This window comes from Eleutherodactylus coqui, chromosome 8, assembly GCF_035609145.1.
Source record: "Eleutherodactylus coqui strain aEleCoq1 chromosome 8, aEleCoq1.hap1, whole genome shotgun sequence".
Lineage (NCBI taxonomy): Eukaryota > Metazoa > Chordata > Amphibia > Anura > Eleutherodactylidae > Eleutherodactylus > Eleutherodactylus coqui.
In genome coordinates this window covers 50,999,481-51,022,296 of record NC_089844.1, presented here as the reverse complement: position 1 = coordinate 51,022,296, position 22,816 = coordinate 50,999,481, and the positions used below count along the sequence as shown (strand labels likewise).

General features: G+C 42.8%; 1 protein-coding gene across 1 annotated transcript in view; it reads right to left on the bottom strand.

Annotated features, from left to right (window-relative positions):
* BARD1 (BRCA1 associated RING domain 1) overlaps window positions 1–22,816 on the bottom strand; it is a 64,080-nt gene that overhangs the window by 35,298 nt on the left and 5,966 nt on the right. The window contains exons 3-4 of the mRNA XM_066575620.1: window positions 21,644–21,792; window positions 3,406–4,433 (exon numbers count right to left, since the gene is read on the bottom strand). Of these exons, the coding sequence (XP_066431717.1) occupies window positions 3,406–4,433; window positions 21,644–21,792 (1,177 nt within the window). The remainder of the gene's footprint in view (window positions 1–3,405; window positions 4,434–21,643; window positions 21,793–22,816) is intronic.

Sequence of the window (22,816 nt, the reverse complement as noted above, 5' to 3'; positions counted from 1 at the left end):
GTTTAAGCATGGTTCGAAAGGAACCATTAGATTTAGTAACCAAACCAAGGAGGAGTAATAACCAAAAAGAAAAAAAAAAACTGTTCCTCTAAGAGAAACTGGGATAACAGCTCCCAAATATATTAAGTCTCAAATTCCCTGCCCAAATCTCTCTTGCAGAAGAGGGGACTGGCCTGGCGTAACTATAAACTTGGAAGGGAAGAGAATTCTATTTCGTACGCCAGAAATATCTGCTGTACCCCGGGATTCGGTTGTCTTAGGGTAAAGAGGGGCTCTTACCCTTGCCACCTTTTGGGTAGGCCCATCTACCAGTTTTGCCTTTTTCATCCCTAGGCTGGTACTCCTGCTTACGAAAGGAAGGATTCCTCTTGGGTAGGTAATCGGTTGGGAACCTTTCCCCATATCTCCGGCTTTCCCCAGAATCTTGTCTAGTTCTGGCCCAAATAAATACTCCCCCTGAGATGGGAATGGAGCACAGCTTATTTTTTGAGACTGTGTCTCCTTCTCAGGCGTTAAGCCATAGGGCACGCCTTGCAGAGTTTGCAAACATTGCATTTTCCCTGAAAAGTGTACGGGCTCAGCTGAGGCATCTGCCAGGAATCCGGTGGTCATATAACCAATGGCCTGCACTTCTGCTTCAGATGGGTTTCTAGCTGTGAGAGCCACAAGCACATTGAGTGTATCACAGAGGTGGCTGCAATATTTGTTTCTAGAAGACTTCATGTAGCCTCCCTTCATTTCATGGGGTCTTTCAGCTGGGAAGAATACTCGAACAGCAAGGAGGTCTTCGTGATTAATTTGGCCACTTGTAAATCAACTTTGGGTACTTTACCCAGAAGTTTAGTAACTTCTGGTGAACAAATTCTTATCTTCAACTCTCGGAAGATAGCCATATTTTAGCCTGTTAAAAGGTTGCTCTTTTACATTGAGACCTTAACCATCTCGTCCTGGACCAAGCTCAGCTGTTGGAAGTTTACCACCACTCTTAGCAATTTCCAGATGCTATGGATGACAGAGATTATTTTTTTTCTTCGAATGGGGGTGGTGGAAGAGTTTTTTTTTTCTTAAAGGCAGACAGAGGTTGCTGTTGCTCAGCCTTGAACCTGTGACTCTAGCATCATAGTCAGCAGTTCTACTAACAGAGATAATATTATATACACATACATACAGATATTTTTTCAGTCGGGGGCTGTTAATTTGGAAATATCTCTCTCAGATAACTCTCTGATAATTCGAATGTAGATGACATATAATCATGAATGCGAACCCTTTTGCTGGTCTAAAGGGGCCCGTTTGGGGTTGAGAAACTTGTTCCGCTTTTAATGCTTGAACCTCTTCTCTGACCATCTGGCGGAAATTACTCGTAAAGGATTCCTGCCTAGCCCTATTTATATTAGCCTTTTCAAGGCCTCGGCTTTGGAGTTTCATCCTGCATTAACAGGAGAAGCCATTATACCAGACAGACAATGAGAGTTTTCTCCAAGTGGACTACTAACAGTTTGTAGATTTATCCTGCCACCTTCCATGAGGTCCACAGTGTAAGGTGGTGTCTCAGCTATAATCCCGCAGGAGAAGCTCGAAGGGGTTCAAACCTGCCACTTTCGTCATAGCATTTTCGAGGTAAACTGAGTCCTAATCTCACAGGAGAGGCTCTCTGGGGTAGTGGAGCCACTGCTTTGTCTTTTCAATTTGGCAGGGCTGATGTCGCCAGAGCGCGAGTCTGACGTCATCACGTGTGATGCATTGCCACGCCATCATCCAGCGCCCTTGTACCGACCGCCGCGTCACTCACAAAATGTCAGGCCATACGCATGGATGCCAAAGCATAGGAAGATGCACCGGCGATTCAGCAACCGCCACCGCTCGCTGAGCGGACGCTGAAACGGGGTCTTCATCCCTTAGGTAAGCGACCTTTTCCTAATACTCCATGTGAGGAGCTCTCCTCTGTATCCGTTGGCACAGAAAGCACACTGGAGAATGGTGGTGGAGGTGGCCTTTTGAAAACTCTACTCTTCCTGTCCCAGTGAGGTCAAGAGGACAACTTCCATGTGTGCTGTCACGATGGAGGGAATGGTAAATGTGATATTTCACGGTAAAACCAAAATCTAGTTTTACAGTGCGGCACTTTACTGCTGTGTGGGCGCACGCAACACTGGTAGAAAGACAATATTGGACCTAAAAAACGACATGTGTTAAAAAGGTGGGACGTTCACTTGAAGTATATGAGGAATCTGAGGGAAACCACAAAAGGACTAAGTAATATATATTACTGGTAACACAGATAATTGTAACAGATAAATGCTTCTCATCTTGCCTCAATCATTTGTCGGAGTAGCCAAAACCCAACCACAATCTACCCACTTGTACTTAAGAGCTAGATTTACAAGTTGTGGGTACGGAACTTTGCACAAATAAAAGTCAAGGCTAAAAACACACAGTCGACATCCTGTGCATTTATTTTTTAAAGATATGAGCAATTAGCTTTAGCGTAGCCTTCCACCAACTTATTAGTGATGATTGGCTGCACATAAATAACTTGGAATGGCATCTGCAAGCAGAGAACAGGTAATTTTGCAATGAAGCTGTGTTTTTTGTGTCAGATTCTGGCTAGGAAGTCTTTGTTAGAAATGCCATTTAATCTTTTTTTAAGTTCTGGAAATGGAGCTGGAATTCATAGTCTGCAAGGAAACACTGTTGTGGGCCAGGTTATCAACTTTCATTCATCTTTCTTGCACAGTTATTGTCAGTCACACAATAGTAGCAGATAGCTTAATTGCAGAAGCTTAACATTTTTAGTATTCTCCTGGAGACTCCGAGTAGTTCCAGACCAATTTTCTTACCAATGGAGCATTTCCTGGAAAACGCACAATAATCAAGCACAGCTCCCAATGCTTTCCAAAAGATTAAATTAACTCAAATCAGACGCCAAAAATGGAACTAATAAGCATCTAAGAATGGTCATAAAACGTGATAACGGTTGCTGCACATAAAAGAACTTTAGATCTGACAGCTGGGAATAACTACAGCATTAAAGCTCTGCGATAAAAACTTCATCAGGGATTTCTTTAACCCATTGTAATCTATCTAAACAAATTCTCTGTAGCTTATCTTTACAAATAGAAAGCTAAAAAGTCTCACCAAAAGGAAGACCTAAATGTGCATTAGATGACAAGGGAGTCTCCATCAACTAACTGGTTTTGGAATTAGTCATCGATTTACTAAGCATGAGGATATAAACTGAATATCAAAATTTATAAGAAAGATGTGGCCACATACATTAGAAGGGAGTCAGTGGCTACGTAATGGAAGGTTATGCGAAAATAAGTTTTATACACCGGTGTAATAAACAGCATTTCAAAAACAAACAGCTTCAACAATTTCTACCGTACAGGAAAACTGTCTTACCTTTATAGAAGCCACATGAAGCATTGTCTCACCCTTGTGGTTCTTCTTTGCAAATGACCCGTTACTTGGGGATGTCGGAATGTTGCTTCCAAGTTGGCTCCTTCTTCTGGCATCTGGTGTAGAATGGGGCTTAAAATTTGTATCAGCTTTTGGAGATTTTCTGACTTTCCCAAGACCACCGGCATCATCCTCTGACTTGGGATCATCAAGCTTTGCTTTCCTTGGACGTTTTGTGGCACTGGAATTAGGGGATGCACTTGAGAAATGTTTGCGTTTTCGAGGGGTCTTCTCTCTTTTGATTCTTCCAGAAGAAACATTTGTAAGCTGTGTATGTTGTAACGACTTCTCATGACCGGGCTGTTCTTCCACAGAGTCATCCAGCTGACTTTCCTTGTGCCCATTTTCTTGATTCTGATCACAACTGTTGTGAGTTTCTTGTAGAGCACCAAGAGTCAGAAGGCCAGATGGCACAGGCTCATCAGATTTCACAGCAGGATTTTCTTTCATGTTGTTGATCTCAGTAGTGTTTTCTTCCCAATGATTTTCTAACTTAAGCCCTGTCTTCTCTGGGTTACTTTTAATCAGTTCATTAGTTTCATTATTGCTTTCTTGCTCATCATCCTCATCATCTTGCATCTCAAATACATGCGGTGGGCTGCAAAAGGACACTGATCTACTGGAATCCCGGTGATTATTTTCTCTCAAGTGGTTGGTGTTCTCATTCTCTGTCCCAATACCCCACTTTTGGTTAATGCCCTCCAGCTGCTGCTTCTTTGTTTTCCTACCTTTCCGAGTCTTTTTTTTTGCAGGCTCCACAATGGGTGGAGAAGATACAAATTCGTAAGTTGATGGCAATGGAGCCTGTTCGCAATTTGATGATATCTGTTGGCCATTTTCTTCGCGTTCCAAGACATACCTCACCTTTCCTCTCCGGGGGCTAAACCACATCTTTATCTGTTTTTTCTTAGATTCTCCTTCTGTAGTGCTCTGTTTGAGTGATGCATCTTGACATAAATCCATTTTATTTCCTGAAAGAGAAGTGAAAATTATAAGTCATTTTCAAGCAGTTTATGTAAGCACCATTAGTTCCTAATAGAAGCAATTCTTTTGAAATTGTACTCTTTTTAAATGGTGTTAAAAGAGGGCACTCGTGGGAATATATTTTACCTGCTAGGGAAGGATTGTCTTGATTTGGCAATTTTCAAGTACGGCTACAGAACTTTTAAGGAATATAAAAATAAAGGAAAAGGCGTATGGTACGAAACAGAGGGCAAGTGGACAAGGTGGTCTACAGTGTGAAGATGGAAGGTCTGCATTTTTGTGTAAAAATCAAACGAAAAAAAAAACTGCTTATTAATCTAAAGCTTGATTAACCCCTTAAGGACCAGACAGTTCTTAAGGGATTTTACCCATGCGGTGGGTTAACTGTCCTATTTTTTTCCTTTAGGTTCCAAAATTATTTTTGCTGAGTTTTTTTTCCCTGTGACATATAGACCTATTTTTTTAAATCTCCTTTTCACTGACTTTTTTCGTTTTTTCGTTTTATTGGGGGTAAAAAGCCAAAAAATTATTTTAACATTTATAGTTTTTTGTTTTTTTTTAATTAGTATAATTACGCTAAAATAAAGAATTGGTTATGGGTTCATTTTGTTCTGGACGTTTTATAATCTGTATGGTTTTGGATTACAGAGCGCATACGGCGACGGTTTTGCGTCATTCTCTTTTTTATGTCGATATTTTTATTTTATTCTGTAATTTTGTTTTACCTATTTATGTAATTATTTTTTTTTACCATCTATGTCCATGATGTCATGGGAGACCTCTGGGGGACAGTCACATGTTTTTTTGTAACAACAACAACACTTTTCCACTATAGCTTGGGCATCCACAGGAGCCCCAGTTACAGGGGAAAACATCCCCTTGTAGGGACAATAGTCACTGATCAGGATCCACTGATTGCAGAAGCAGGGGCTTTAATCCCGTGCCATATTTTAACTATCAGCAGGATTAAAGCCCAGGACCAAGCGCCGTATATTTACCGCGCTTGGTTCTAATCGGTGTTAAAAAACAGACATTAAAAGGAACCAGGGTCATACTCATCATTTGAGTATGCGTGGTTTTCCCCAAGTTTTTCTTATCTCATTTTTAACACAAAAAAAACAAAAACACACAGGATGAGTAACAGATAATGCAGTAAAGTCTATTGTGGTTTTCACTTGCTAAATTTGCAAATTTAAATGAATGGCGGGGGGAGCGGAGAAAATGCATGCTCCCCATGACTAATCAATAGCAAATTACATTCATTTTTACAGTGACAGATGAAGAACAGATAGAAATGGACTTCTTTTTTTTGCAGGTTTTTTTTTCATCCTAGATACTGACAGTCCATGGTTTGGGAAGTGGCGATTAGAAGGTATACACTCATTTTGTTCAAGACTATAAGCAGTTGAATGGAAAAGGAAATTTTGTGAAAGGGGATGAAAAGAGCCACAAAGTAGAATTTTTCAACCGAAAGGAGCAGGCCCGGTGACCAGACAGCTTTATTATTAACATTTACCTGCACAGAGGGGAGGTGAGGGGGGACCTTACTATTGGGCAATGCATTCATCACGACTACTGTGCTCAATCTTCATTTTACCTCTGTTTATCTCCTATGGCTAGGCTCACATGAATGGGTCGGATTCCGCATGCGGAAAACCACAGTGGAAGACCTGCAATCCATCGCAGAAACAAACTGGGCATGAACACATTCAGTTGCAGATGTGTGAGATTTTCTGCGTGGATGTAAGAGTATAGACAGCGAATCATCCACGCGGAAGAACGAATACAAGCAGCGAATAACAGCAGAAAGTAGGAAAACCTCTCTCTCATTCCAGCCGATGTAGTCTATGAGCGATTAATGTGCATTGGCTGCGGGTCGCATGCATCCATTGACATCAATTGAGGCCATCCAGGCAGAATCCGCGTTAAAGAGCAAGCTGCGATTTTTCTTCCAATTCTTACCCGCGAGTGTGAAGGAAAATTCGAATGTACATGCCTTTCAATGCCCGTATTTCACCGCGGATGGTGATCACAGAATCAGCTACTGAAATCCAGTCATGTGAGACCGGCCTATTAGTACAAGCGCAAAAGACAAGTAGTAGGGAGACAGAACTGCTACTAATTAACATCTCTCTCTGAACTTAAACTGACCCAGAGTCCTGTTCCTTCAAAATTGTATTGGCCTTATCCACATAAGGCCGCCTGCAGACGAGCGGAAATCCCGCCGCGGGATTTCCCGCGGGATTTCCGCCGCTGAAAGTCTGCATAGGAGTGCATTACAATACGCACTCCTATGCAGACGGCCGCGGTTTGGCCGCGCGAAATCTCGCGCGGCAAACAAACCGCGGCATGTTCTAATTTTGTGCGGAGCACGCACTCACCTGGCCGCCGGCTCCGGTCTGCGCATGCGCCGGCTGCGCGGCAGCCGGCACATCAAAGAGCCGGGGCCGCCAGGCGCGGGTGAGTACGCGCTCGCCCCTGCAGGCTCTGGGGTCGGATCGCGCGGCGAGATTTCTCGCTGCCGGATCCGACCCGCTCGTCTGCAGGCGGCCTAAAGGACCACAGCTTGGGGTAATCAGTAGAGGGGTGGGGGTGGTTTAAAGGAAATTAAACTACAAAAAGTAACAGTTTTGATCACATCACATTTTTGCTGTGAATTTTTGGGGGTACTTAAAGGGGCCATCCCAAGACTTTACCTAATTCCCTACCTTCAGGGGGATAAGTGTGTGTTTGGTGGCGAGTGGTCCATCCACTGTTCAAAAGAATGAATGTAGTAGGAGCCGAGCAACCATGCTGCCACTTCATTAATCCATAGGACTGCAGAAGAGAAGCCAGGTACATAAAATTACCTGGCGGATGAGCTTATAATGCAGCGTTTTACCGTTGTTCAAGCCAGTATATCGCCAAGTATGGCAAGGATTGTTCACCAAAACAAGTCAGACTATTTGCTTTTCTTTTTTAATTATTTCCGCTCTGTCACTTAGCAATGTGGCACATAAATGCCAAAACATACGCAATGCAATTGCATATATTATATATATATATATATATATATATATATATATATATATATATCTCAAACCGCTTTATTTCAGGTGGACATACCAGTCATTATTCTGTCCGCATAACAGATACACCACTCAAACCTTCCATGATTCACAAGAGCCGAAGTTACATTCTGATGAAGAATATAAAGAGATCTGGAGGCTTTATCCATAACACAAGAGCAAAAAAGTACAGATTGTACACCCATTTGATAGAAGGCTTAGTTAACGCATTACATGACGTTTAGGGATTTACAAGGTTACAGTTTGTATAGAGGGATGCAAAAATGTATACCTATATAATCCAATTTAAAAAGGTTGTCCATTTGTATAGTACTGATGCAGTAGATCAGCAAGGGTCTTCCATCTAGGACTCCCAAGCAATCAGCAGTTTGTCAGGCCAATGTGCTTGCGCACATAGCAGATTTCTGCAGGAAGCAGACAGCTCCATCCCTCACTTCAGTGGCCAGGCTTGGTATTGTAAGCAGTGTTACCATTCAAGTAAATAGGAATTTTGACTATGATACCAAGCCTGGCCACTGCAGTAGGGAGAGAGCTGTCTGCTGCCTGCAGAAATCAGCCCACTACATGAGCACGTCAGCCCAGAGGACAGCTAATCAAGGGGGGGAGGGGGTGTCCCAGATGTCAGACCCCCTCTGATCTACCATTGATAGTCTATTCTACAAGTGTTAAACTCCAGCCCTGCAGCCCTAATTCGTCCCGCAACGATGTCTGGATGCACAAGGACTGGCTCTCTACAAAATACCAAGCATTTTCATGGACTGAAATGCTGCGTATTCACTGCGTATTTTAACCCTTTCCACTGTGACGTCTAAAGACATTCCGATTGAAGGCTGTACAGCTCCGATGTCAGAAGATGTCCGGCAGGGTATTATTACTGTATATTACTGGCTGCTCTGTTGTTGGAGGCCTATCCAGCATGTCACATACCACACTACTGGTTCTAGCCAGCAGATGGCGCTATTGTATAATGGCAGAACGAGAAAGCCCCCTAGGAAACTCTGAATCCAAAATTGGATTGCAAAAGGTTAACCATCTTGTGTTTTTTATGCGTGTGCATGCACTGCATCTGTCAAATGCATTAGGGGGAAAAAAAACGTGCAAAAAGATTACATAGAATACACCATGAATAAGCATGTATCATGCGTAGTCACTGAGTATTTATGCAATTCCATTGTCTTTAATGGCAATTTCAGTCTATAGTAGCCTAAAATAGGACATGCTGCAACTTTTTTCATGAGTGGAAAATACACATGTGAAAACGCAGGTCTGAACACCCCAATGCAAATCAGTGGTGTTTAAGTTATCCGTATTACATGCTTGAAAAGATATGTACTTAGCACCCGGGTGAATGAGCTCTTATAACGGGCCCCTTGAAGGCAAGCAGTTCTGGTCTGTGCTGAGGATAGGCCACCAGTAGTTTGCAACTGGACAACCCCTTTAATTTGCATGCAAAAACTGGTCAGCACATTTCTTGTTTTGGCTTGTCCTTCTCACACACCTGTGAACAGAGACGTCTCTCACATCCTAGTTTTGGCAGAGTACATTTTGTTTGCACAAGGGTTCTGCTTCAGTATGCATTTCAGTTGTAAATTTGAATTTTCATGCTACTTTTGCTTTCAGTTACTCTTTAATGCAAAGCTGCCTGAGGCCTCCCTCACACAGGGCGTTTGCAAAACGCTGCCTTTTTAGCCGAGCTTTCAGCTGCCTTTTCAGCCCAGCTGAAGAGGCTGCCCATTCATTTCAATGGGAGACTCAGCTGAAAACGCCCAAGAATAGAACATGCAGCGCTTTTCAAAGCAGCGTTTTCAGCCCTGTGTGAGCAGCCCCATTGAAATGAATGGGTGTTGTACAGCGTTTAGCAGAGGGCTGAAAACGCTGCTGAAAACGCCCTGTGTGAGGGAGGCCTGAAGATGGTTGTATGTATAACTTGTACTGTACATTTAAAAACAAGACTTGCATGTGAATTTTAGGCACAAATGTATGTTTTAATGGATAAAAAAAAAAAAAAAAAGTGAAAATTTCTGTCTGAGGCCGCCTGCTCATGGCAAACCCAAATTCCATATGTGGGAGCCCGCAGCGAATCAGTCTCAGACCCCAGTCGCTAGGCGAGGATGCAGGTTCCGCGATGTCATTGTGGAATGGCAGTGGATCGGATGGTTTCCATTGACGCGCTGTGATTTTTCCTCCACGAGCAGAAATCGCAGTTAATTTCAGCTCATACACAGGAAGCAGCCGTTTTCCATAGGATGCAACTAACAGCAGATTTGCAGTGCGGATGCTGACCGCGGATTCTGCAATGCAAATCCGTCCGTGTGCAGGCGGCCCGCAGGTGGACACTGCAGTTGTTTTAACAGGCTGTTGACGGCTGTGAGCAGGTTGTATGCGGTCAGGAAATCTACAGGGCTTAGGTGTGCAATTTCTGTACATTAAGAGGAAGTTACTTTTTGTTTAAATTTCCAGTTTAAGAACCAGATGCTTGGCCCCTCCAGTCCTGCTAATTGTATGAAGCTATGTGCATGTAGACCGAGGCCTAAGGGTGCATTCACATGGGTGATTTTCAAGCTTAATATCTGACTGGTTGCTATATGGTCAGAAATCACGTGTGAAAAGAACACATTGCTTTCAATGCGTTTATCCACATGAGCGATTGGACCAATAGTCCAAGATCGGGGGGGGGAAAAAAAAAACTGCTGCATGTCCCATTATTTCCTATGACAGCCAAAAGAGAAAAAAAAAAAATTTCATGTGAGTGCGAAGTGATTTTCCTATTAAAACATGCGGGTTTCAAGCCCATGAAAATCATGGTACAAAGATATAATGTGTTTTTCCTCAAATGCAATATAACTCACAGCAGGAATTGCAGGTTTACAAGCGCGATATCAGTAAGTTTCTTGGACGGCTGTCGCACTCACCTATGTGACGCACCTTTAGGGCAGGCTCAGACGAGCGTATGGCAAAGTGCTGCACATGAAACGCAGTGATCCGGCAACGGCTTCCTAATTTTTTTTTTTCTTCCTCCTTGTTTTATTTCCTAGCAACATGCTTATAAAAATGCAGCACAAACAGTACATACAGCATTTTCATACACACCCCCTAGAGAATAATAGGGCACTATGGTGCGCAATTAGTGGTATGCATGCACCCAATTTACTGCTTGGGCCACCAATCCTAAATTTTGCAGGGATACATAGTGTTTTTTTAATATGGGGAAAAAAACAAAAAATACACATATGGCTAAAAAACATCACAAATGTAGCATATGATAAATAAACACTAGTGAACGTGTATGCACACAATATATATGACCCTGGACAACGACCTAGCAAACAAGAAAAAAAAAAAAACAGCAGATTCGCTTTTATGTCAATCGTTTATGGAACAATATAAAAAGTAAAATGTAAATGTAAAACCACCTAGGCATATAAAAACGTGTTGATACACGTGATAAAGCATATAAAAGACTGCTTGGGACAGCTGAACCCCTTTAATGAATATCTGACATCTATAAATAATGTGTTGTCCATTACTAACATTTTTTTTTCACGTGCATTGGGAAGGTGGGGGACACAAAGTGTTGTCCGCCCGCAGCGGTCCCTCCTTGCTGTACATAGATGGTACGCTCCTCTGGCAGCACAAGGTCTCGGAGCGCTGACCAGAATGACACTACCTGCCAGGATGAGATGCTGGCCGCATGCAGGAGAGCTGCTGGCTCCAGAAAGACCCACATCAGCTGTTATTGTAAGAAATTGATAAATATTTAAAGACATGTTTTGGCTCTAACTGGACCCGATATGGGAGCACCAGCTAGAGAAGAAACTGTGCTGCAATCAAATATTTATATTGCTGCACAGTAATTGAAGTGTCCCTTGTGACCTTCTCAGAATGCTACCAAATAAAACCTCAGATTTCCACAAAGAAACATTTCTGAGTTAAAAGGAGTTTAAAAAGTTAAAAGAGACTCCGTCACCTGCTTTTAGGCCTAGAGGTCAAGCTTAAGTGCTAAAACACGTAGGTGACCCACTGACTCCGGGGGTGTAAGGGCGGTTTTCATATCTGCATCGGAAACTACAGACAAAAGGTTCTGTCTGCAAATAGCGGTTACAAAAAGCATTGCAGGAAGCGCTTTTTCTTCCTTCCCAATACCAGGCAGCCTGGTGGAAAGTAGGCAGGCCCCGTTATAATCAATGTGTCTGCCCGGCGAGCAGGAAAGGGGAGTCTTCACGGCCGAACGTAAAACCACCCTTACTACTTCCTTTCCCAGTCATTCCCCCCTCCCATTGTCAGCACTGCTCACCCCCAGCTCGTGTGCGCGCGCGCGCACACGCACACACGTAAATTCATTATTCTAGACCCAAGTTCAAAATGGGTGGTTGCTCCGTTTCCATCAGGGACTCTTGTTTTTAGAATGACACTAGAAGCATATTGGTGTCACCGATGGAACCGGAACTGTAGCCGTCTTGATGTAGAACAAGTTCACACTGTCCAAAACTGTAGTGTCCTTTTCCTGTAGAACAAGCTCTGTTCAGGGTAAACCGTAGAGGGTCTAACCCCTTAGGCCTCCTTCCCACGAACGGATTTACGCCGCCTAAATTCGCGGCAAAAATCCGCTGCGTTGCCCGCAGCTATTAGGTTCTATTGAACCTAATAGCACAATGCTCACGATGCGGAATTCCACCACGGAATTTCGCACCGTGAAATCTCCCGCCCTCACCCGCAGCATGCTCTATTTGCCGCGGGTGTACGCGCTGGCGGCTTCCATTGCAGTCAATGGAAGCCGTCCGTTCACGCTATCTCCCGCTGTAACACAGCGGAAGATAGCGTGAAACCGCTTCCCCACCTAACCTCCGCCGCGTCATATGACGCGGCCGGCGCGTCACGTGACACGGCCAGCCGCGTCATGTGACGCGGTGGGCGTGTCACATGACGCGACGGCGGTGGGCGGGGAAGCGTCTTCACGCTATCTTTCGCTGGTAAGTATGGGGTCTCTGGGGGGCGCCGTGACGGGCTTCACTGCAGAATATTCCGCAGCGGAGCCCGTCACGCTCGTGTGAAGCTGGCCTTAATGTTACAGAATGTAGGTTTACATCCTGGCTGCAGAGTACTTAATGCAACAGGATTGGTTGCCATGGCAACAGGACGCCAAATACTGGTGCTCCAGCTTGCCATTGCCTATGATTGCGATTGTAAGCAATAAGGCATTGCAGTACAGATGATCTGCAATGCATTACTATAGTCGGAAAAAAAATAAAAATTAAAACACTTTCCCACTTGTGTGTGTATATTTTATAAATATATATAAATAAAAATATCCAACACATTTGATGCTTATTCTATTCAGTTTTCCGACCAAAAACACAATAAAAAGGGTCAAAAAAGATGTACCCTAATAAAGATGTACCAATAACAACTACAATAAAATTATGGCTTTTGAAAAGTGGAGATGAAAATCCCATAAAATAAAAAAAATCATTGCTTCCCTTGGGCCAAAGTAGGCCATGTCCTTAAGGGGTTAAAGAAGGCAGAGTTATGGCGATCAGCTGATCACTGCACGAATTTCCAGATAAAAAGAAACACAGTCTTTATACCACAACCCCTTTTAAATGAATAAAATCATCCTAAAAAGGATTTGTGCAAAAACAGCAAAATGTATGAGACTCCTCGGAGCCTTGTACACACAGCAATCGGTCAGGACTTCGCATAGCCAAAAATCAAGCCTTCTGTGTTACTGTGCAAGAAGGCTAAGCAGCTTAGGGAACCCGACAGGTTCCCTTTAGAAGAAGCTCAATAACGCTTTGCGATTCATCCAACTCCCCTGAAAACGGTAGGCCCACACGTCAGATGCTAACACCGAGGATGCTAACGCGGAGGATGCTAAATGCCAGTCTCAGAACTAGAGATCTCATTAGACATCATGTTCTAAAGATCTATTTACTGTCTCGACAGAGCAGTGATCCATATGCATTAATGTTAATCAATCAATTACTTCTTACTAGTGGTAAATAGTTCTCTTTGCGGTCTCCTGCCCATTGGACAGGGTGCCTGACCGTGTGCATGCACCCTAAAAAGCGCTATTTACATGCAACAATCATCATTTGAACTAATTAACTTTTTTGCATAGAAATGCTAAGCATTTAAACGTACGTATCGGTTAAAATCCTCTCCATTTCCCTCATTATACTGTGTATGTTGTTTGCTCAGGTGGGAGTGTGTTTATGGGAGGAATCTCTGGCCAGCAGGCTTTTAATTAGTATAAAGAAAAGCCATTGTTTTCTGCTGGCATGAGTAAACAAGCAGTCATTGTGTTTAGCAGGCAGACAATCACCCCTCCCCTCCAGTGCTTCATGCAGTCATTTGAAAGACTGAATGCCATTTAAACGAAGCAAAAAGCAAAGCGAACTAAGACTATTTTTATGCAAGCTGAAACTCAGCGATAAACGACAAGCGAATAAATGCACGATGGCCGCATGTTTACACATAACGATTATCGCTCTCTTTCGCTTGATTGTGCAGCGAGCCAGAGGTTGATCAAGTGGATGGTGTCAGTTTACACTTTGTCATAGTGGCAGCTACTCTGACCGATATGGTGACTCGCGCAGCAGGCGGTTGGTAAGAGTCTCTGGGTAGGTACTGACTGCTGATATCTGTGTGACGCCAATGCCTTTATAGGAGAAAAGCCTTACTTATTGCAATGAAATAACGAGACCAGTCCAATTGGATGCCAGTAAACTGAAGGCATGCCGTTTACTATGTAATGTCAGGTCATCGAGACAGTTCACTCTTGTGGATTTGGGAGCAATGATAACAGTTACATTTATATCCACATTGACAGTGTCGGATTTCATACTTCTCTCAGGACGAAGGTTATTTGGATACAATAAAGATTTTCCCTTTACCTTGTCTGAGGCTGTCAGTGACAGGCTGGAAGGGCTCGTGCAGGGTAGATTAGATTCCACTGTTCGTTAACTGCGCAAGGGATGGTAACACGCACTATTATGATGACCTCTCTTTCTGACTGGCTCCGATTTCCTTACTCAGGATGTAGGAGAAACTCCACTACTCTCCGTTTTTCCTCCCTCTCTCTCTTCTGATGACACACTCGCTGTCTCACCGCACTGTATCACTCTCCTGCACGTCAATTTGGAGTTGGAGTTTGGGAGCAGAAGAGGGCAGAAGCAAAGACAACGTACACACACTTAAAATGGTTTTCCCATGCAGGGTCAGGTATTGCTAAGCTACCAAAGCACCAATCACCAAGCTGTTGCTGGGGTAGATATCCCAGCAATAGCAGCGTCTAACTCAAGTGGGGCACCTCCTATGTTCCCTAGAGGCTCATAGTGAGGTCCCAGGAACTTATTAAACTCTCTTTGACTACTCTGCAGGCCCTCCAGGCCACTACATTTGCTCAAATTTTAAACAGTAATTGTTGCATGCAAATGGCCCTTTATCCAGAACATAAGATTTCATAACTAGTAAGATATCACTTACTGTCTAGTGCCGCACGGGATGCCAAATACCGGAAATGTGAGCCCATCTCTTTTGGTGGGCTGCCTGGCAAATTACTAAGTGGTGCAGAGCCTTTATAAGACTGGGAGGAGGGTGGCTATTGAGTTTGAAAATAAAAATGCTAGGTCCTCCTTTATGATGCAGGGGAAAGAGGAATAGGTTAACCAAAGAAAGGCATTTTTCATTAATTACTATTGATTTATGAAAAGTTTTTCATAAGCGTAGGTACACTTTAATGGAACAGTCCCATCGTATTCGTTGGACATATTGCCATCATGAAGGGACACCAGAATGGCCACCAGCACCATTCATTTGGATGGCCACCATGTAATGTTGTCTCATCAGTAATAGCTGATATTCAGCATAATAGCATCCAGTTCAGCAGTGACTGGCAGATCACCAAGACCACTAGAATCTGAAGAGTTGCCTAGTTGTAAAACCCATTTAAATTATAGAAGCCAATCATCAGACAGGTTTCTCTCATACAAAAGGAAAACTGGTGAGTAAAGCAAGTACCAGATGTCTACAAGTCATAAGTATGTGCTGCTGGGGTTCTCCACAAGTTACACATTATGTATTTTAATTAGTTTTTATTTTACATTACTAGTAAAATCATACCCCCCCCCTCCCCCCCCACCAAGAAAAAAATATCATAGAAGTAAAGCAATAGTGGCATTTTCAAGACAAAAGGCTATTCCTTCAAATTTGGCAGACGTCCAAACCTGTCCTTCATGTATGTAAAAATCTATAAAACTAAAGCACAGCGTTCTCCTACCGTCTTAATGTAACAAAACTCTACGGCAAAATGAAGCAATTACAAAACGCTGCTTTAGCTGCCATTAATCTGCATCAAAGAAATATAATGATCCACGCTGTGTGCCTTTCAAATTATTTCCCATTACCAACAGAAGTTGAGAAATCTCTTTGATAAACGCGTCTCTTATTAAAAAAAAAAAATCAAAGGAAAATGGTTTGGTGCCATCTGGGTAACAATTTTAGCCTTCACTGTGGAATGATTATTTTGCTTTAGAGAAGAAAAGAATAAGGCAGCCGTTTAAAACCTCGTCTTTATCCATTATGCGAAATGCTGTACATGCAAAACAAGCCATATATAACCAAGCAAATGCGTGTTTATGAAGACCAAGTGCCGCCTGAAGACTGGAATCTACATGAACAGAAGGCTCTACTGTCTTCTCGGATAGTTGGACTCCTCTTTTTTGCTCTCAACTGTCCTTGCCCCGTGAGCCCAGGTTCTAATCCTGCAGCATACACTGCGGTCTATGTGATATCACAGAGCTAGATAATAAGCAATCATTCCACAAGTGGCAGAACTAGCTGTTGAGAGGACGCTCATCCAGTAAGAGTTAAGGCAAACCGACCTTATACTACTTTTTTTTCTACAAGTCCCACTGCGGCAGAGTGTTTTCTTGAGTTATTGGAAGATCATAAAATATTGATAATTTTTTTTGTTCTTTTTAACCAGACTTGGAAAGAAAGACATGGCAGTTTCCTCAGGGTATGTTCAGACAGCATTGGACTTCTGCCTGCAAATTCTGCAGCCGAGCCGTGGATTTGCGCTTTGGTTTACCGTGGATTTGCACCCAGATTTACCCTTTTCAACAAACATATCTGCGTTTGGATTTAGCGCCGAATCAACATCAAAAAGTGTCATCACTTTTTAGACTGATACGGATTTCCACTACCATATAAGCAATTGGATGCAGTTTTGCCACAGATTTCACGTCAAATCCATGGCATTAATCCGCCGTGTGAACACACCCTTAAAGATCTGCACGCTAAAAGCAGGTCTAGAATTTAATATTTCTTAAGGGACTTTTCAAAAGTTGCTGCGTTCCTATCCGCAAGCTATGCAGTTTTGTTTATGGGCGTCTATACTGTGCTAATAAGATAGAATGTACACCAAGGCTGACCAACCTCCATCCAAATTAAACAGGCAGTAGTAGCTCATAGATGAACGACTGTCTGCTTGCATGGACCGACGATCACTTTGTCTTTATGGGAGCCAAAAAGCCAAGCGGCTCTGCCAAGTAAGCAATTCTCACTCACTTGCCCTTTCGGGTCCCGATTGTTGGCCTGTGTAAAAGTCCCCCTAGGCCGAGTGTCCATGGGCGATCTGTCATAGCGTGATCCGCGGCAATAAATCACACGCATGACACGCTTTCCATAGGAAAATAGCACAGAAAATTAAAAAAAAACAAACAGACAAAAAACGGTGACTTTAGTGAACCCCCCGCAACGGAATATCATTTGCAATATTCCATCCTGCCTGTGGACATCAGCCTTACTCTGTAGGAGCGCTCATTATGTCCAGATAATAAGACTTACATTATTCCTCCTAATGCCCACTTCAGCTGCTGCAGATCTTCTTTTCAAATAGCACAGTGCTTTCTGTCTGTAATTGATTCAAATGATCAGCATAAGCCTGCAGCAGCGCTGTATAATACACATCGCGGGTGCTGAAGAACCCTTTCACTGAGAAAAGTGGGGCACTACATGGTAGTCAATTAGTATTTGGCACAGGAGAAGCACTCTTCCTACAAATGCGAAATGTGTCAGGCGGCTGCAGAAAGTAATGAACATTGTCTAAGTAGTGGCAAAATTGGTGTATAATCATGAGGTTCTGACATCAGGATGTGATCATTACACAGTTACTGTTTAGACTCTTGACATCACGTTTGACCCTTCGGTTAAAACAATATACTAGGAGGATTTCTCAAAGTATACTTCCGATGGAAGGAAGTGGCGTATGCCATTGTATAAGCATAAGGGGGCAAATATTTCCTGCAGGTTCCATAGGGGGAAAAAAAAAAAAAAAAGCACATGCCGCGCAGCATACAGGTTATATACGTCTAAAGAAAAAGTTATGGTACACCACCCTCAAGGATACTAAAAGAACGCTCTCAGCATCTGTTGGGCGAATGGAGCCCTGTAGATATGTTTCACATACGCGTTAGAAGATTTCTCAGTGTACACACTGAACCATTAGTGCAATGTGAACAGACAAGACAGCGCTCTTTGAAGTGTATTATTGATATTATTTCATGGATAAGAGATAAGTTAAAGTTATTGAATATAAGAAGGTGAAAAAAAGAAAAGCAGGTTCCCCAAATAAAATTAATCCAAAAGAGGTGCAAAAGGAAGTGGAGCTAATCCAACAAACTATCAAAGCCAAATGATTGCGGCATGTCTGGCGACTAGTGATGGCACAAGCCTAAGGTGTTGCCAGTCCAGAAGATACCAGTTATACAACAAGCGAGACTATGACAAAGAAAAAGACATCATCACGGTCTAATAGTGCAGCTCTATAAAGGAGTGACAATTAGACCAAGCAGGTGAACCTGACATATGACGGCCCCTTCCTCAGAATGATTGGATTAAAAGCGGATTACCATCAGATGAAAAAATTAAAAAAAGTGAAGAAAGTAAAGTGTAAGGGAAACAAAAGGAAAAACAAAAAGAGAAAGAACTAAGTACATATGGATATATCGTGTTTCCCGCAGCTCAGCTAGTTCATAAATTCTAGCTCCACAACGCGATGACTGTTGATTGGTTATTCGAGCACCACGGATCAGCCAATCCATGCAGTACTGGATGAACTAATACGATGGCTGTGATTGGTTCATCGAGCGCTGCATTGATTGGCAGAGCGTGGCGCTCGAGAACCAATCACAGCCATCGCTTCCTAGGAGGCGGAATTTATCAATCCTGTCACCAGGAAGTGATGATTTATGAGCACCTATGACTGAAGAACAGCGCAGACCTCAAGGGAGCAGTGTGATGGGCATGGATGGAGCCTACTAGGCAAGTAAAATAAGATCTCCCCAAAAATAAAACCTAGTGCCTCTTTTAGGGCAAAAAATATTATAAGAAAGGGTCTTATTTCGGGGGAAACACTAATATATCAGCATACAGAGCAGATAAAATAAATAACCCATTGTAAACCAAGATGAAAATGAGAATAAAAATTGCTAAACATAAAATTGAAAAGTTCAGTAGTGGTGAAAATAATAATAATAAAAAAAAATAAGTTATATAAAATCACATACATTTTCAGTTTTTTTTTATTGTTTCTCCTAGGGCCTATACACACAAACAAGAAACCGGGGCAAGTTTTGTGCAATGCGCATAAAACACGCACTAATGTGAAACCCTGTGAGGAAAAAAAAAAAAGGTCGTAGCATGTTCTATTTTTGGGCATTCCCATAGGAGCGAAATCGCCTATTGTGTCCTATGGGACCATGGAGGTAAAACAAAATGAAAAAAATAAATAAATAAAAATGTACATAGCACTTGCACGCCATGCGATGTGCATGCGAGTGTAATGCGTTTTTCCCATTTAAGTCTGTGGGAAACAATTGCAATCCCTTCACGTGTGTGAAGATCGCAAGATTTAACAGAAGCAATGTGGGATGTCAGGCGGCGGATCTCGAGGCAAGTATGGGGTCTCTTGGGGGGGGGGGGCGTGACACGCTCCACTGCAGAATTCCGCTTGCGGAGCCCGTCACGGCCTTGGGCACTAAGCCTAAGTTTTTCAGTGTAAACGTTCTGCACAAGTGCTAACAAACATAGCGGTGAGGTCAGCGCTCATGCAGTCGTTTATACCACTCTCGGCCCGTGTAAAAGGGCCCTTACGCTTTCCCTTCTTCACATTTCATTATTCTAATCCGCTTTTAATCCAGTCATTCTGAGGAAGAGGCTGCGTGTCTGCGAAGCGCATCATATCTGCTGGTGTTCTGTGCAAATAAAGAGGAGTCAGGTTCACGCGCTTGGTCTAATTAGTAGCGCTGCACCATTAGTCAATTATATTGGCTTTTTCTCTACCAAATAAAATTAAATCCATTTTTTGTCAAGTGGTTATTTACCAATTATCTTGCTAAACCTTCCCCTCAATCACAGAAAGGCCCCTTACACACGAGACCTCATGTGGTGCATACACACACTAAGACACATTCATTATGTGAGAACATGCCTATCAAAAAGAGATCAGTAAAGGCATAATTACCATCTAAGCATATTTTTATTCCACAGCTTAATTACCTTTTTTGAGTAAATGAAGTGTAACAAAATCTGCTACCAATCCAGCCAACACACAGTGCTGTATTATAGTAATTGGAGCCCAGAATAAAACCATCAAACAAGAACCTTCTAGAAGTTAATGAACATCTCCTGGAGTTGTGAACGGCAGCATTTCATCTTACTTGACAAACCTAACTGATTACTAAGCACAAGTCTTAAGACTTCTTTCACATTAGGTTTTGGGAATCCAGCGCTGCTTCAGTCCTCCATGCGGAAAACAGTCTGGCAATGGAAACCAGGATGGAACCTGGACGGCACCATAGAGGAGTACGTGTGATGAGGGAACCTCTGCGGCCTCTGTCTCAATAGCTTCCGTCCATCAGTCTAACACTGGACACAAAAGGGCCGACATTCAGGTTCCCTCCTGGCTTCTATGGTCAGTGTTGAATTCACATAACGCAACATGAAACCAGCCTTGCTGTAATAAGGTTATAGATTACATGATAATGTGCAAACAGTCACCACTTCTTCGCATGCATATTTACTGCTACAATCGCCTTCGTAGGGAACAAGGGATTGGCCATACTGAAATCAAGGCATGCTTGATCCTTGTTTTCCCATATTGTCCAGCCAGGTTATCCCCCCCTATATACATTGAATTATCGTAGGGGGTGTGACCTTTATCAATTTTTCAAGCCTCGTGTGGCGCAGAGTGTAAGCTCTTGACTACGACCTGAAGGTTGTAAGTTCGATCCCCGCGTGATTCAGGTAGCCGGCTCAAGGTTGACTCAGCCTTCCATCCTTCCGAGGTCGGTAAAATGAGAACCCAGCTTGGTGGCGGGTAATAAGTAATATTTACCTGAAAGCGCTGCGGAATAAGTTGGCGCTATACAAAATACCAAGATTTATCTAATGCATAAAGGCCATATTAATAGGGGTTCTCCAAGACCAGAAAAACCATACCAAAAAAAAACCAAACACCACTCCTGTCCACAGGTGGCATGTGGTATTGCGACTCAGCTTCATTGAAGTGAATGGAGCCGAGCTCCAAAAACAGACAAACCAGAAGGACAGGTGTGGCGCAGTTCCTGGAAGAAAGCAACCATGGTTTTTCTAATCCAGTACAACTCCTTTAAAAGACAGTGCAGACTAGATTATCCTATATGGGAATTCCATCAACGCTTTTTCATTAATATATGTGGCATGTTCTTGAAATTAAAGGGATTCATCTGATCAAAAATATTACCTATTAAAATGTATGATTGATGGAGGTCCAACTGCTGGGAATCCCTAATGATCAAGATATCAATGTACCCCTTGTACCCCTCGTGAACGAAGCATCAATGCCCATGTGTGACTACTGCTCCATTCACTTTCTATGGATAGGAGAGCAATGTTTCTGGTCATCTTTCTCAGTCCCAGAGAGGTGCCTACAGCCATGGTCACAGCTGCTCCATTCACTAGGGGAGGGTCAGGGGGTGTCGTCCCCTTGATCTATTGGGGGCCCCAGAAGTTGGATCCACAATGATGACACATTCTGTTTGGTGGAATGACTCATTTAATGCAGCAATCCTTAATAGATCACTTACCATCATTCTTTCCTTTATCCAGTAAGTTATGCAGCTTACTGCAAAGCTGAATTATATTGTCAAGCTGTCGGTTGATCTGCACATCCTTTACCCAGGCTGGTGTGTGGCATACAGGGCATTCATTGCCCACACTCCCATCTACACAAGTCCTTAGAAGTGGAAGAAAAAAAATAAAGTGATATGACAAATGACTTTTTCAAAAATGTTTACATCAAATGGTAACTGCTTAGCAAGTATGTATTTTACGCATCTGCCTCAGTAGGAACACTAGATAATAACAGAAAAAGGCAATATGGATAAAGGGGTTTCTAGGTCTTAAAAATTGAACACCTAGCTACAAGATAAAGTTCTCAATAGCTGATTGGTGGGGACCCACCACCCGGGACCCTGGCCAATCTGAGGTCATCCTGTATGAAGGAGGAAGCAGACACCTCCGTACATTGTGCACTGACCATGTGTGGTACTACAGTCACAGCTGCCACCAAAGTGAATGGGAGCTGTGCCTGCAAAACCAACAATACCACGCCGGGTTATTGCACAATCTACAGGTTTGTACATTAATCATGACTAAAAGTATTGCCTCAATTTAATCAATGCATTTTAATTTAGTAAATCTGTTCTTCTAAACACATTGAACTAAACTTAATTTTTATTGAACTAAATTACAATACTAAGACATAGGAAGTAAAAAACACACCTATCTGCTTAACAACCCTGGGAGGGCTGAGCCACCTATGATATATATCTACTGAAAAATGCCGTATACTGTGCTTTATAGAGCTCTCCTAAATTCCAACTCTGTCCGTTCAGTCGTGTCAGACTCTTGAAGATTCTGTAGGCCAGTGCTCTCCATGCTTCTCTATGGCTGCATTCAATTGCCTGATGTCCATTACTAGCTCCTTTTTGATGGTGTCCAGCCAATGTGTAATTTGCCTTCCCGTTTCCTTTTACCACTGACCATTCCAAGTAGCATCTCTTTCCAGCGAATTCGCCCTCATCCCATGTCCAAAGTAAGTCCGTCTGTCTCATGATCTTGCCTTCTAGGGACACCTCTGGTTTGATACAGTCCAGGACAGCTTTGTTGGTGACCCTAGCTGTCCAGGGAATTTGTAGAGGTTTCTCCAACACCAGAGTTCGAAGACATCCTTACACTTCCATATTGGATCCAAGCTC